At 32.4% G+C, this 17,989-nt stretch overlaps 1 protein-coding gene across 1 annotated transcript; it reads right to left on the bottom strand.

Annotated features, from left to right (window-relative positions):
• Positions 1-5,870: 5,870 nt before the first annotated feature.
• Positions 5,871-14,210, bottom strand: LOC133200467 (uncharacterized). Its single transcript, XM_061336258.1, has 6 exons — positions 14,124-14,210; positions 13,261-13,510; positions 12,305-12,418; positions 8,836-9,007; positions 6,829-6,983; positions 5,871-5,908 (listed from the first exon to the last, which is right to left on the bottom strand). Exons 1-6 carry the CDS (start codon positions 14,181-14,183, stop codon positions 5,871-5,873), a joined length of 789 nt encoding a protein of 262 aa, XP_061192242.1. The 5' UTR covers positions 14,184-14,210.
• Between the last annotated feature and the right edge of the window lie 3,779 nt (positions 14,211-17,989).

Here is a 17,989-nt window from a genome sequence, read left to right as displayed (position 1 = left end):
CATTAGCTAAATAGTCACACTAAAACAGATGTTCCATACCTGGAGTTTCTTCTTCTTGATGAACTTCTATTTCTGTGAATAAAAATGTTTTACAGTTGTGTAGGTAATGTATCACATTAAAACTAACATTCATACACATGTAAAAATGTTGCTTAGTTATTTGTTTGTATCTTTGCTTATTTGTTTACCCATCACTTTGATCATAAAAGAAGCCTTCAACCAAGAAATTAAAAACAACAATCAAAAAGAAGAAAGGAGGGTGGGATTTTTTTTGGGGGGGGGGGGGGAAGAGATATCCCTACATATTCCTATGAAAATCTTTATTCCCCTTGTAGCCACATCCTACTTTGGGGTAGGAGGAATGGGGGGATGATTTCAGCAGATCTGAGTCTGCACTACCTGAGAATGCTTGCATATCAATATGACCATCATCTTTTTGTTAATTAACGAGATTTTAAAATAAAGTGCCCTGCCACAGCATGATACCCCTGTCATATATTGTTCAATTATCATAAACAGTTTAGAGTGCAAGAAAATCATGTTAACCTTGATACAAAAATTTCAATGCTTTTTCCATTCCTTATAATGTTTAATATTTATACATCTCCTGTGGTGTAGGCATAAATTATAACAAATATTACATCATAGATTTCTCAACTGGTTGTATTAGAGCTTAACAAATGCCCATCTGCAGCTTTGTTATTGTATATTTATAACAATCTATACCAAACTAATTTTGAAAATAAAAAGGCTGGCCATCAAGTGACATATGCTTTAAGAAAGAGACCAGCAGTTCTTCTGCCTAATTCCAAACGGATAAAGATAAGAGCTGCTTGATGAGAGATCCTCTAACAGAAATGATTGAGACAGCTTCAGCCTTCTTACAATGAACTCATTAATTAATCTTTAACTGGATGCATAACCACTCATTACTCCCAAGGGATGAATGGATCTGCAATATCTGCTTTGTAGTCTGTAGTTCAAAAAAATGCATATTTATGTCATTCTGTTGAAAACAAAGTTTTTTTTCTTAAATTTGTTTCAAAGATTTATAACATGAAAAAAAAAATTGCGTAATCTTGATGCAACATTTTAATAGGTTTACTGCATGACTCTTAGATTAGAAGAGACTATCTACCATAAAACATTTGTTTAATGTATTATGTTTTATGTATTACTATATATATATGTGTATATATATATATATCTTACGAGTCTTTTTGAAGCTTTTTCTCTTTAAAAGCCAGGAAAATTAATGAAGTCAATTTCCAGAACAGTCCTTTTTTACACATTTTTTTTTTTGATTTTAACTTCTTTTACATATTCAACTCATAATTAAGCAAATCTTGAATCTTTTGAAACATCCAGTTTTTTTTTTTGAAGGGCTTAATAAAGTCAAAAGGTGTTAATTGCATTAAAGTGACAGGTAATTATGGGTGGCCGGATTAAAGAAAATAATTACTGCTAATTATGAGTAGTTGGGACCAATTTGACCGTTTGGAATACAGAATAAACAGTATTTGGACTACATGGAATTTTCTTATAATACATTTGTTAAAGAAGTGCATGGGACTAGAATTTATAGCCGAAATAGACAAATTTCCAGAGTAATCAGAGTCCGGATAAGACAAATTTTACTGTATTACTGATGAAAAAGATGGATCAATAACTTTGACTTGCATACATAAATGAGGATGCTTTCATTTAAATATGATAAAAGGACATGAAGGACTTATCGCATGCTCTTAAACAAAAACCCCATGGATGAATTTACTGATGTACTTGTTTTTTGATAGGACTACAGTGAAGGTATGTTAAAATGCTTTGTACAAGTAATATGTTTTCATGTTTTAGTCCTGATAGACAAAAAGAAAATGAACATACCCTTATTGTTATGTTTCAGCAATTCTCTGGATGGATGCACCAGAGCATCATTTTCTTCTGCAAAGTACGAGTGAAGAATTACCTCAAATTTATTGCCTCCTTTTTTCATTACAGATTTCTGGGTTTATAACTTTCTAAGTTAGAGAACTTTCACCTTGTAAGTGCATGTAAAGATTACATTCACAGAAGTTAAATTATGCCACAATACCCAGTGATAAACATATTAACAAATATATGCTTTGTGTATTTTTTTCAAGTCCATAGCAGGGGTGTTTTTTCAGCAGTCTCAGATATTTCTCCTCTGACATAGATGACTGAACAAAACAAATTATTAACTTCAAAATGGTGTCTACTACACTTGTCCTAATGTTTAAACTTTTAAATGTACTAGAAAATCACTTAAAACATGTTTACCTGAGCTTGCTTCCACCACTGGTCCAGATAATATAATGAGCTCATTCTGATTATCTTCTTCATTTAGATCAAAGCTTAGTTCTACAAAAGATGAGATGAGCCATATATATCAATCTTTAAAAGTCTATTATTAGACAGTACCAGTCAATATGACATATGATATGAATTTTAGTAGTAATGTTCTCTATTTCTTATGTATTTCAATGTAAAAAATTCATCCCCATTGTGGCCCCATCCTAACACCAAGGGTCATGACTTGAAGAATTTTAAATCAACACTTCCTCAGAAACCTTCAATGAAAGTTAACCTTTTCAGACCCAGTAGTTCTTACAAAAATTTTTAAGATTTTTCGTACATATTTCAATGTAAAACTTTCATCCCCTATTGTGGCCCCACCAAAGCCCCGAGGGTCATGATTTGAACAACATGAAGTCTACACTTCCTTTTGGAACTTTCCATGAAAGTTTCACTTTTGCTAGCCAAGTGGTTCTTGAGAAAATTTTTAAAGGATTAAACCCTATTTTTGCCTATTCTTGATTATCTACCCTTGAAAGGGGACTTGGCCCTTCATTTGAATGATTTTAAAATCTGCTTTACCAAGGATTCTTCGTGCAAAGGTTGGTTAGAGAAGTCGAATGTGAATAGTTTACAGACGGAAGAAAGACAGATAGACAGACGGATAAACAGATCGATGCCAAAGTTGATCAGAAAATATCACTTGAGGTTTCAGCTCAGGTGAACTGAAAATTTCTTTCTGCATGCAATGTGCTAAATAAATACATACATTGTTGTTATATGTACATCAAATGTTTCCCTCCATATTTTGCAATCAAGTTTCTTGTGTACATTCAAACATTCATTATAACAAGAGGCCCAAGGGCTTTGAATCGCTCTTCTGATAAACTGTACAACTTATCACTTCTATTTGAAGCCTCTAAGTATACTGTATACATGTATTTAGATAAAGTCTTGAAATTCCAAAGGTAGGTCATCATGACCTACATTTTAGATGAAACACTCTGAGAACCCAAGATGATTCCAATTAGTACCTGAGAGTGGGTCATGGTGACCTACTTATCACCTGTCATTCTCTGAGGACCCAAGATGCATCAACTAAGTTTGATGATTCTTAGCCAATTAATACCTAAAATATTTTTAGAATTATACCCATAAAATTTCAAAAGTAGGTCAGAGACCTACTTTTCACATGACATACTTTGAGGACCCAAAATGCATCAACTGACAAAATTTGATGATTCTAAGCCAATAAGTACCTGATATATTTAAATAAAGCCAAAAAATTTCAAAAGTAGGTCACAGTGACCTACGTTTCAGTCAACTTACTCCGAGGACCCAAGATGCATCAACTGACAAAGTATGATGATTTGTACCCTAAATATTTCATTGAAGCCATATAAATTGAAAAGTAGGTACGTGATGTACTTTTCAGTAGACATACCCCGAGGACCCAAGATGCATCAACTGACAAAGTTTGATGACTCTAAGCCAAATAGTAACCGAAAATATTAAATACAGCCATAAAATTTCAAAAGTAGGTCATGGTGACCTACTTTTCAGTTGTCGTACTCCAAGGACCAAAGATGCATCAACTGACAAAGTTTGATGATTATTAGCCAATTAGTACCTGAAATATTTAATTAAAGTCAAATTTTTTCAAAAATATGTCACGGTGACCTACTTTTCAGTCAACTTACTTCGAAGACCCAAGATGCATCAACTGACAAAGTTTGATGATTTTAAGCCAATAAGCACCCGAAATATTTAATTATAGTCATATAAATTGAAAAGTAGGTCACGGTGACCTATTTTTCAGTCGACCTACTCTGAGGACCCAAGATACATCAACTAACAAATTTTGATGATTCTAAGCCAAATAGTACCCTAAATATTTAAATATAGCCATAAAATTACAAAAGTAGGTCAAGGTGACCTACTTTTCAGTTGACATTTTTCGAGGACCCAAGAGGCATCAACTTACAAAGTTTTATAATCATATGCCTTAAAATGTCCAAATTATGCCTCTAAAACACTTTGAAATTGAATGCCTGCAAAGTTCAAAAAGTAGGTCACTGTTACCTACTTTTTGATAAATATATTTTATGGCCCCAAGATGCATCATCTTACAAGATTTCATGATTCTAAACCTCTCAGTATTCAAATTAATGACCTTAATTGTTTTGAAAAAGGTTAGCCATAAAATTCAACAAGAGGCCCATGGGCCACATCGCTCACCTGAGCACATTAGCTAGGAAAAAGCACATAGGATGGGGGGGGGGGACTTGAATTTTAAACTAAGGATGCTTCCATATCAATATAATACATGGCTTTTGCTGTTCTTGAGCAGAAGATTTTTAAAGATTTTTTCCTATATATTCCTTTATAAAAATTTGATCCCCCATTGTGGCCCCTCCATACCCCCCCCCCCCCCCTTCCTTCATCATTTGAACAAACTATAATCTACACTACCTGAGGATGCTTCTTTATCAATATGACTAAACATGGCTTTTCTGTTCTTAAGAAGATTTTTTCCTATACATTCCTTTGTAAATATTTTATTCCCCATTGTGGCCCCTCCCTACCCCAGGGGGTCATCATTTGAACAAACTTGAATCTACACTACCTGAGGATGCTTCCATAACAATATGACTAAACATGGCATTTCCGTTATTGAGAAGAATATTTTTGCCTATATATTCCTATGCAGAACTTTGATCCCCCATTGTGGCCCCACCCTACCACTGCAGGGGGGGGGGGGGGTCATTATTTGGAGAAACTTGAATCTACACTACCTGAGAATGCTTCCATATAAATGTGACTAAACAAGTCTTTGCTGTTCTTGAGAAGAAGATTTTTAAAGATTTTTTCCTATATATTCCTAACTAAAACTTTGATCCCCCATTGTGACTCCACCCTACCCCCCGGGGGTCATGAATTGAACAAACTTAAATCTACACTACCTGATGATGCTTCTATATCAATATGACTAATCATGGCTTTGCTGTTCTTGGGAAGAAGATTTTTGAAGATTTTTTCCTATATATTCCTATATTAAAATTTGATCCCCAATTGTGACCCCACCCTACCCCAAGGGGTCATGATTTGAACAAACTTGAATCTACACTACCTTAGGATACTTCTATATCAATATGACTAATCATAGCTTTTCCGTTCTTGAGAAGAAGATTTTTAAAGATTTTTCCCTATATATTCCTATCATCCTATGTAAAACTTTGATCCCCCATTGTGACCCCACCCTACCCCCAGGGGTCATGATTTGAACAAACTTGAATCTACACTACCTGAGGATGCTTTTATTTCAATATGACTAATCATGGCTTTTCCGTTCTTGAGAAGAAGATTTTTAAAGATTTTTTCCTACATATTCCTATGTAGAACTTTGATCCCCCATTGTGGCCCCACCCTACCCCCGGGGGTCATCATTTGAATAAACTTGAATCTACACTATGTAAAAATGGTTTCCTAAAAGTTTCAACTTTTTTGCCCAATGGTTCTTGAGAAGAAGATTTTTAAAACATGCCACCAAATTTTCACTATTTCTGGATTATCTCCCCCTGAATGAGGGCATGGCCTTTCATTTGAACAAACTTGAATTCCCTTTACACAAGGATACTTTGTGGCAAGTTTGGTTGAAATTGGCCCAGTGGTTCTGGAGAAGAAGTCGAAAATGTGAAAAGTTTACAGACGGACAGACAGACGGACTACAGACAAAATGTGATCAGAAAAGCTCACTTGAGCTTTCAGCTCAGGTGAGCTAAAAAGTAGGTCAAGGTGACCTACTTTTTAGTCGATGTACTCCGAGGACCCAAGATACATCAACTGACAAAGTTTGATGATCATTGGCCTTAAATTGTTCAAAATATGCCTCTAAATCATTTTGAAAAATAACGGCTGCAAAATTTAAAAAGTAGGTCACCGTGACCTACTTTTGAGTCAACATGATATGAGGTCCTTTGATGCATCAACTGACAAGATTTGATGATCCTAGTCCTTATAGTAAACAAAATATCAACATTTTAATAAAATGTAGTTTTTGGTCAACTTTGAAGTGACCTTGAGACCACGTCCTTTGTCCCAGGGTGATGCCTTGTAAAATTTCTAATGTACAACATATCTTCATCCTTTTGTGTAAGTTTGGTGATAATCTGCCCAGTGATTCTTGAGAAGATTTTTTAGCAACCAGTACTTTTGTTTCTATTTTCCTAATTATCTCCCCTTGTTTAAGGGTCACAGCCCTAGTTTTAGTATAAACGGGAGCCCTTGGGCCAAGGATACCCTGTGACAAATTTGACAATAATTGGCCAAGGGGTTCTTGAGTTATGGCCAATATTCTAAAAAGTTTACGCACATCGCACAAATGGCCATAGCATTAGCTCTTTGAGCCTCTGGCTCAGAAGAGCTAAAAATGTAACAAATTAAGGTAACAAGTTTTTTTTTCCTTGGTCCCTTGAAATTCAGTATAAATTACCAATTTTTGCTGTATACACGTACCATTTTGCTTGTGGCTGTACTTTCTTTTTTGTCTTTTTCTCCAAAGGTAGACCACAAGGAATGCAACAAATATTGTCAATGAAAGAATCAGAGATACAACTATCACAACTACCTCAGCAATACCACAACATGGTACTGAATCTTCACTGCCTGATCTAAAAAAAAATGAAATCAAATAAACATTTTAAAAAATCATTATCAGATATGCTAATACAGACTCTTAACACAATGAATGATTTATAGATTCATTGATTTATATAGATATAAATCATTGTGTAAAATGTAAAAAAAAAAAAAAAGAAAAAAAAAGAGACTTGAAAATTTTCCCCAGAAACTTCACATTAAAAAAAAAATTCATACATGTTCATGTTAAGTGGGTATTTATGATGTAAATTCATTTTCAGCTTAACTTGGGGTTAAGCTTTTACTTTAATTTTACTATATATATTTGCTATATTTGTCAAAGTATTTCTCACAGTATGATAATATGATTCATTTTGGTTAATTCCGTATGTATTTTGGGATCAGCAAATTATATCTCACTACACAATTCTGTGTGCAGCATGCATGGTAAAATAGGCATCCAAACTTAACAGTACTGTAAATACTTTAAAAAAACTAGAACTGTCCAAAAGGGACAAATACCCCCCGCTGTGTTTTTCAGAGAAGGTACCAAATCACTAATGTTTTCTAGATGTGAGAGGTGTTCACAATTTGCTTAAACATTTCGAGTGAAAATTTAATTACTCATATTTTTTTTAATGAATGAAACTAAGGTGCAGGCTAATAAAACATCAATACTAATAATTACAGTGTTTTTTATTACATTGAAAAAATAGTTTGCAACTATCTGTCATCTTTGTGAGACATGACACTGCAAATTGATTGTTGAAAAAAAAATATCAATTATACAAAATCAAATTGATCTTAATACCTTTATATCAAACTAATTTTAAAAATAAAAGGCTGGTTCCAGTAACTATGTATTTTGACAGACATAAATTACAATTAAGAGACTTAGACAACAGAGATCTTTATTTCTTTCTGCCCAATTCCCAGGAGATATAGATAAGACCTGCTTGATCAGAGATGTCCTAACAGCTTCCCACACTGAACTCATTAATTAATCTTTAACTGGATGCATGTCCACTCATTACTCCCAAGGGACAAATGGATTTACACTGTCTACTGTGTAATGTAAAAACTGTTTTTAATACTTTGTGATTTTTTTTAGTTCTAATGAGTTGTTTTAAGCTGTAATTCACATTTTTGTACAGATGTTCTAGATTCTATGTCTCAAACCTTAGACATGTACCCGAAATGACTAAGTCAATAAAAATGAAAAAAAAAACTGTAAAATGCAGAAAAATTATCAAATAATGTTGAAAATACCAGGTGCACATCTTCATATGGTAAATAATAAGTGTACAAATTTTCATACAAATCTATGCAATAGTCTCTGGAAACAGATCCGGACAAAACCATATAATAAAAATGAAAAAAACACCTGTAAAATGCAAAAAAATTATCCAATCATGATGAAAATACCAGGTGCACACCTTCATATGGCGAATAATAAGTGTACAAATTTTCAGACAAATCCTTGCAACAGTTTCCAAGAAATGGTCCGGACAAAATCTCGTCTACAGACAGACGGACAGACAGACAGACGGACAAGCTGATTCCAATATACCCCCCCTAAACTTCGTTTGCGGGGGGTATAAAAAACTTCCATCACAAAATATAGTCCTTTACTTAATGCCTCTTGTATTGAATTTAATTGTAGATTTTAAATTGAATGTAGTTTATTTGGCACTGTAGAATCCATATTTATTTTCAGCTAAAATATGATGCAGAATTTTAGATATACAGTTCCAGACAAAAATCTGCTCAAATGCACAAAATTGAACCTCCTTAAATGAGATAGAAGCATAGTATCAAGATATGCATCTTATTGAAATGTTTATGGATCATTAAAACCACTACCCTCTTGTAATCAATATAAACCTTTCTGTTATGTTGTCTGAAGTGAAAGAGTCTCCTGATGAGGTTGTCGATGGAATCCCCTCTGTTGCTTCTTTACCAATAAAGTGTAGTCCTGTTGTTGACAGAAACAAATGCCTAGTCGTTAATGGCTGACTTGTTGTTGGTCTCTGAACTAAATTATAGCAGCCCTGGTCTACAATCAGAAAATTCATTATATTAATGTTAAATTTTACAAATAATGCAGTCGTTCAGTTTTCCAAATGAAGATATAAAACTGAGACAAAGTATTGGACAAATGTTAACTATAAAATACATGGCTATTACACAAAATTTTATAATTTTGATAAGAGCTAAGAACTCTGTGTCATTGTTCTTACAGTTTGACAGCTACATTTGGATGTTAAACTGACAATTATATTCTTGAAGATTATCAGACAAGTAATGTATTATCAATATATGCCAAATTAAGCCCCATTCTTGGGCCTAAACCATGGGCTATGAATTTTACATTTTTGGTGAGAGTTAAGTGTAAATTATTGCCAATCTAATTCAAATCAGACTTCTTAGATCCCCACAGTATGCACTTGGTGCAGAAAAAGGAAGTCCTATTTTAATTATTATGAAAAATTTGTGCTTTTTATATGAATGCTTGTAATAGATTTTATATCACATTATGATTAAAATAAATCAAAAAGTAAAAATGGTGCAAATTAAACTAAGGCAAATTAAATATCACCATAATTTACTAAATGCACATCAAATTTACATTTGTATGCATTTCCAAATTATTTATAAATAATTTTTTTTAAGGATGTTGTGTACATTTATCATGTTAATTAGTTTACTTTTCATGGTATTTATTTTGGTTTCCATTTTTTATGATAATCTCCTAATTTAGGTGAAATTGTTGCAAAGAAATCCATGAATATTTTTGCTTTGAAGTCACACATGCAGAGCAGTATTAAGTGATTGAAATAAGCCATGTGTGCAAATTTTTCTTTCAGTGTTAGCCCAATTGGACTAGCCCCCCTCCCCTCCTAGTCCTTTGAAAAGTGTGAAAAATTAAATGACAGTTTCATTTCAGTCCTAAGATTTTTTTTGAAATCTTTGCTGTTTCTTAACTTTAAATAGTGGCAGCTAGTCTCTGCAACTTTTTTCCTTGAACCCTTCCCTTGTTCAAATTCTTCAGCAATTTAACATAGTGATCTAACAGGAACAATAAACTATAAATACCAAACAAAGCATGGACAGAAAGACATCAACTGGGATACGAAAATCATACGAAAATCATTGATAAAGTTGTATATACTATTAATTTTTAAGACAAAAATCTCACTAACAATTTTAACAATACTGATAAAAATAGGCATATATCAATGAAAATTCCACTAATCTGATTGGCTAATCGGGCTAGTTTCGACAAACATTGTACTAGCCTGACCAAATTTTTTACTATAGTGTTCCAGCGCATCAGGCTAGTGCTTTTGGCGCACACTGAATTAGCAAGTAAATGCCAGTTAATTTGAAAAATATTAGTGAAATTCATGGACACTTAAAATCTTAGAAAGTGGTGATTTGAAAACTATTAAGATCAGTTTTGTACATGTATCTTTTTTGATATTTTGATTATACAGAATTTGTCATTTTTTTACAGAATGAATCACACAAATGCTTCTGTCAAACAACCAATTCAAATAACTTTTTGTTTTCTTTTATATTCATTCAAAAATTCAGCATCAAACAAATAATGTTTTACAAATCATGGTTATATACTATTTTTTAATTCAAGAAAATGCAGTGAGTCTGATGGTAACAATAATTCTTCCAAGTTCCAGTCGAGCTGTCTGCAGTTCAGGTAGACACTGATCTGTTGGTTTTTCTGATGTATACTATAGTCTAATTTCCACTGCACACTGGAGATGGTGATGTACATGAGATAGCAACTGATTAATAAAAGCATGGAAAAAGCACTGATTCATTCATTAAATTTTAGATGTAGATTTTCATCTTAGCTTAACTTGTGAATTTCATTTCCATAAGCTGAAATAAGCCTGTAGGAGAAAACGTTAATTCCAATCCTTACATCTGTTTATATGTTTTTCAAATTTTTAGCAGTTTAATCATGTTAATATAATTATTTTGTTTTGTTTTTTTCTCCTTTCAAAAATAGCATATTTAATAATGACCACTGACATTTGGCAGGACACTTAAAATTTTTATGCAAAATTTTAATTCAAATTAGCTTTGCTTGGCATTCACACAGAAGTAATATGAAGTAGTTTGATACAATGTGAAATAACTGGAATTAATTAATTTACATTGAAAATTTTTAGAAAGAACACAGTTCATATTTAATATTTAGTAACTTAAATTTAACTTAAATGATCCTCTCCCAGTGTGAACAGAACACAATACCCAACTAACTTGTACTCACATTATGGAGTTTTACAAAAGCTGCATTTGTGTACCTGTAACATGTCCTTTAGAAAAAAAAGGACCCAAAGACAAGAATTTCAAAATTCTGTATGGAAAAACGGTTGAGTATACTCATTTATATAAGCTTGCAAACGGTTTGCCTGCTAGACATGTGCTAGATACTAGGGGTGGGACGATATACCGATACACCGATACATACCGATATTTTCTTCTAAGATACGGTTTACGATACATGCACTAAAATATCTGTACGAAACGATACACGAACGACCTATCAAAAAATTGAAAATGAAAGTAGTTGTACTTGGAAAATGGCGGCTTGTACAAAGAGAAGAGATGATATTGATATTGACAACACGCTTTAGAACTTATAAGTCGTAGATAAGGGGTAAAACATTTTCACTTTTAAGCCTCCTCGGAAGATGGGGCAAGAAAAGTTCAGTATCAAGAAAAGTTCAGTATGTAAAGCCGCTAAAGCGTGTGATATACAGAAAGTATCGTTACCACAACAGTTGATATTATTAATATGATAGTCCATCTGACTTTAACAGCTCATGACAAAGCATGGATTCTCTGTTTCAAGAATTTGAAATTTAGAAACAAATCGTGGATCAATTTTTTGTTGTTGGTGGTGAATTCAACTTGGTTACAGACTTTCAGCAATTAATAATAAATGTACATGTGATGTTTTTTTAAATGAATTTTTAGTCAGTGTTCTTGATGAACTACACAGCTATTTCTAAACAACTTGTTTATAGACATTTGGCAATAAGTACAAGTAATATTGTTCTTGCAAATATTTAGTCAATAAAATTTATGAACTTCATGTATTAATTTCATATCACATATGATTTGATATAGAATAATTTGTTGATTTATTGTCAAGAAAAAAAATGAATTTTTTTTAAAAATAGTTTTATACTTTATCATAATATCGAGATACGTATTGTATCGTGTTATATGTATCGTATCGCAAGATCTGTGTATCATCCCACCCCTACTAGATACCAAAGAGTAAAGAAAAAGATCTTGGGGTGGTGTGTAACAAACTTACATTTGTATGCCTCAGTGGATGGATATATAACAGGACAGGGCCTGAGAAACATTTTACAGTCTACCCTACTCTCCTGGATCAGATTTCCTAGAATGCTGTACTCTGTACATCTCCCTAAAATCAAGATACATGTATGTATGGTATGTATAGTATAATTTGTGTATTCTGAAATCTTGCATTTATAAAATAAGTTGATTTCTCCAATGTAACTTCATCAGATAAACAGTTAAAATCTACCAGTAATTTAAAATACCTGTATAAAATAATGTGAACTAACATGATATCCTTTTCAACAGTGTGTAAAGTTTTCCAAAGGTTTTCTATTAGTCAAGATATTCAGTCATATACACATAGCTGACTCTTTATAGCCACATAAAATGTAAAATGCTACGATTACAAAGGGGACAGAACAAACCTATTGAAGGTTGCAGGGACATTAACTTTCATATCAACTTGCCCCTTGGGCAAGTGAAAACAAACTTTGGATTATCCAAAGGTAAAACTGAAATTTAGAAAAATAAATTCATTACTTTGATTTCTGTAACCCTAGAAAGAGGAATGGAACTATAAAAGTTAATTAACATTTGCTAATATATTATTACATATTGTTTCAAGGAATCGTTCTAGACAATGTCATTTCCGCTAGGATTCTTTGCTCTATTTTTAAATTTTTAATTGCTACAAATATACTTTTAATTTGTTTAGCAGAGTTATTAATGGAGAGTAACCCTGTAGAATGCATTTTTGAATTATTTATGTAATATAATTAAAGAATATGTGTTTCTATAAGAATTATTTACTTGTCTGATCGGACAAGTTCATTGCTACTAAGTTCCCTTGCCCTAGCAGAGATTTACTTGGCCCGGGCAATTGGACATTCACCATTAATGTCTATCTCTGAGTTTGGAAGAATGGGCTGGTGCTTACAATGATCAGAAATATTTTGCAGTACAAACCTAGAAGGATTCTCCTTCCATAAGCACACACTTCAAGAGTTTCATTGAGAAAGAAGTTCAATACACAATGATACACAAATCTGTCAGGCTCTGGACACAGTCCAGCAAGGGATGAACAATTCTTTCTTTTGGCTGCCTCCATCCATTCAGCTTCATTCTCGGGACATTTGCCGACTCTGGCCACAGTCCCTCTAGAGGCTTTACAAGAGTCGGCAGCATTCACCTGAGAATGATCATCAGAATATTTATACTGGATAATTAAAAGAAGATAATGTCGATTGCCAAATTTTGGCCACAGCTGATTTTCAAGAGATGATTAATTGGCATACAATTTATAAGCCAGACAACACTTTCACTAATTTTGGGGATTGTGGTAGATAACCTTCAGTAAAAAAATATATATATACAGGGCCCAGGATCATGAAACATCTTAAGCTTAAGTCAAAATCTTTATGTTACACTAAATTTTTGTAGGGTTCAAGTAGTATAAAATTAAAATGTATTTCAATATTGCTTTACAAAATTGTTGTTATCTGCAAATTTAGAGATTAAATTAGTAATTAATAAACATTTTGCAAGCGATTGAAAAATTGACTTAAGTCTAAGTCTGTTTCATGATCCTGGGACCAGGTATATATCTATATCTATATATGCAAGAATAAAATTTTGAAACACTCTACATTTTAGGACTGTTTTTCATAATTTTCTTGAAAATGACAAGTTTAAGTCATAAAATCAAAATTAAATTTCATCATTTTTCAAAATGATTTCAGTCTCCCCCCTGACTGAATACAATCAATAAAAGCTATAAATATCATTCCAAGTTGTAATTGTATGTATCATGTCTTCAGTTGAAGTCTTACCAAAATTGCTGCTTCATACAAAATCAGAATTCTCAGCAACTTCAAATTCAGCATCTCCATTGTGTAATTCTTTTTTACTTCCAATTCCAGTCTGAAATTATATTAAATATATAATATATTGCTTCTTTTTTTTTTTTATCAGCCATTCAAGTTGATTAATTTTTAAGTATTTAAAGAGTGCAAATTTCAGTACCAGAAACTCTATATTAATATTGAATTCATTTTTTTTATCCTGTAGATGTACATGTATGGGGTTATTTTAATGAATATGTAGGAGTGATCAAATATATAAATTTCTCATTCAACTGTAATACATGTACGGTTGAACTTCTTATCCAAAACAACAATATCTCAAATCCATGGATATGTTTAGGTGATTTTCCAAATCACAACTACTTTTTCTTTTACTTTTTCATTAAGTGTTTTACCCTTGATATCTATAACCCACAGATATCTCGAAGTATTTTTTGGTCCCATCAAGTTGTAAATAACCAAGTTTGACAGCATGTATATGAAAACTAGATGTGTCGTAACACCATGAATGCCCCCGCCGGCAGCCAAAATTTCAAATGCCATGCAAAAAATGTACAATTATAACTTAGACAATAAATAGAAACTGCAAATTGTAAATTGCACATTTGTAGCCGAGGTAATGATTACCCCCCCAACCAAAAATTTTCAGTTTAGGGTGTGCCCTATCAAAGAAAAATGGGGTGAACAACCAAATATTTTCAGTTTAGGGTGTGCACTATGGAAGAAAAATGTCTTTTCAAGCTGAAAAAAGTTTTACATGATTGAAACACCAGCATAAAGTAGTTATGCATAAATCGGCAACCCCATCCCAACCCCCAGTTCCTACCGCCATGAAAAAAATTACAAATAGTGGATACAGTATAAATTCATGTCAAAGTTTTAATTTATGCCACTAAATTGAACTTTTCTTGTTTCTTGGGGAAAAAAGAATTCATTTCTTCACTCGGGGTCATGTTGATACACTGGATTTAAGGACATACGCAACGTACCTTACCTACTGATAATTTTTCAAGATATTCTTAATTTAAGATTATAGTGCCATCAGATGTTCATAGACAAAAAATCAGCATGCATTACCAGGGGTTTTGAAAAGATATCAATTGATGAAAATAATTCTTGCATAATTCAAAGAAAAATATACAAAAAATACTAAACATATATTCTAGATGTTTTGTTTATCCAAACTTGTTTTAGAAGAACTGTACAACCGCATATATAGACATTAAAATCTAGCACACAGTTCCTTTAAGTATCGGAACTCTTCAACTCCTGAAAAAAAGATAATAAAGTTAAAACTACGTTGCGTATGTCCTTAACTTTTTTGGATTCTTTGCGTATAATAAATTTGCTCACGTCAGACAAGCTTTTTAGGAAAGCTAATACTTGTTGAGTATGTTATTGTAAGGATTAAAGAAATAGAAAACAAAAATAATGAAATAAGTGAATTAATTGACATTTATTCTTCTCAATAAAATAGATTAATGTTAATAAATTGTATATATATGAAAAATGAAATAGATGTATTAAAATGAACTGTTTATGTTTTCCAGGGCTAGACAAATAGCATTGCCCAATGCCAGGGACAACCAATTTTGTTTTTTGGGCAAGTTATTTGATAAGTGGTGCCTGCCCGCAGACAAGTGCTTTTAACAAATATACATCATATACTGAAATGTCTTTTGTGTCATCAATTTTAAAGTATCATGAATTACAGCAAAGCACCTATTATCACTGCTGTTGACCACTACACCGAATACTCGGTTGGAACTCCTTTAGAATTTTACCAATGGCATGATTAACATGTTGTTAAAATATACAGAAGTAGTAAAACATGGTAGCTAGCCTATCGATGTCGTCAAAAAAGTTGAATGGATTTTAAGACTTTTTTTTATTGTCAAAACATAAAATTCATACTGTGAATACAGACGAGTTAGTGGTATTAAAATTGGTGCTGACTGCTGTTCCCTGGCAATCACACAGCCAGGATATTGATCGCTGAATTGACATGCAGTAGTGTTCACAGATTTCCACTGTTTGTAGGTACTTGGAGATTGATCACTGTTCCTTATCTTCACATTTTTCATTAAATAAATACACATTAATTTTTTTTAAAAAAAGAGAGGATTTTATTGAACAATTTTGAGGAAGAAGTTTCCTTAAAATTAGTCCCCTAAATTTATCTGTGGGAGAATTTCATGATTTTAGATCTAGGTTGGTTCTGGACTATGTAGTTTCTCAGTTGAAAATAATTTTATAGCCCTGTTTTCAAATCGTCATTTGGGAATGTGCTAGGTATATTCAACCAACTTTTTACTTTTTTTATACTGGCCATTGTGGGGTAGGAAGCATTGTTTTTCTAAAAAATATTAATTTGTTAAAGCCTCCTTTTTTCATAATCTTTATTCCATAAAGATTTTCTACAAAATATTTCTGCTACATCCTCTTAAATTTGGTAAGACAAAGAGGAAAAATAACCAGCTTGACCACCAAGATGGCAGCCAGGGGAAATAACTCGGAGAGAAAATATGTCGTATGAAAACTATCTATTACAAATCAAAGATACTAAAATCAAATAGACTGTTTTTTTTTTCTATGTGATATTATGATTAATAGCAATATTTGAATCAATATTCAACATGTTCAATTTAGGCTCTAGATAACATGTAATTTAATACATAAATGTATCTCTTCAGATGTATTAAAGTACGTACGTTTTATCCTACTCTATATATATATATATATATATATATATATATATATATATATATATATATATATATATATTAAAACAATGATACAAATTACATAAATTTTTATATAAAACATAGGGGTAATCAAAGATTACGAAGCTCACCTTGACGAATGTTATCTATAAGTAAGGCAAATTTCACATCATATTTTTTTCAAGTTAGGGAACATCCCAAGATCAATATCAGGGCTCGACATTAACTTTTTTTCCTACTTTTCCATTCGGACAAGTGACCAAGACATTTACTTGTCCGAACTTCAACTTCACTTGTCCGAAAAATTTTCAATAAAGATCTAATACAGTAACTGTAAACTGAAAAACTAAAAATAAAGTACTAATACATTACATGTGCATGATGTTATTTACAAATACAACAAACACATAAAACAAAATTTTATCCAGACTTTCTGTCCTGACAACACAAATGCTGTCAACATAAAACAGAATCCGAACTTCGTCAGTTCCATGCCTTTGCAGTAGTATGCAATTAGTGAACTTCAATCCCATTCAAGTGTACTCAATCACATAGCGATCTATATCGGGATTGAAGTTCAGTTTTTATGTACTGTTTCCGTCTTAAAGTACCGGTAAAATTTTAACAGTCGTTCTTTTAAATATTTAGAGTCTTCTTTACATAAAAATGCACTTGTCCAATTGGACAAGTGCCCAGCAATATTCACTTGTCTGTATTTTTTTTTTCACTGGTGCCGGACAAGTGGACAAACGTTAATGTTGAGCCCTCAATATCCTTGCAAGTTTGGTTTAAGTAGGACTTGTAGTTACTTGGAAATAGACTTGCTCAAAAAACTTTTAACCTGTTTAGTAATCAAGAAAATTTTGGTCAGTTCCAACATCCAGAGCAAGTCTGGAAGTTTTCATCCTTAGATGCACCATCTATGCAAATTTAATCATAACAGGCCATAATATTATATATATAGCTACACCAAAAAAAATTACCCTGGTCACTCATCTGGATAATGTAAGTCAGATTCAGAATCCAAAGCAAGTCTGGTAGTGTCCATCCCTAGATACATCATCCATGCTAATTTGGTTAAAATATGGCTAAAATTCACTCATGTAGAAA

Source organism: Saccostrea echinata, unplaced genomic scaffold, assembly GCF_033153115.1.
Source record: "Saccostrea echinata isolate AGI-Se365-2 ecotype Australia unplaced genomic scaffold, CSIRO_AGI_Sech_v1 ptg000040l, whole genome shotgun sequence".
Taxonomy (NCBI): Eukaryota; Metazoa; Mollusca; class Bivalvia; order Ostreida; family Ostreidae; genus Saccostrea; species Saccostrea echinata.
Note: the sequence above shows the minus strand (reverse complement) of the source record. Positions and strands in the feature narration are given on the sequence as shown.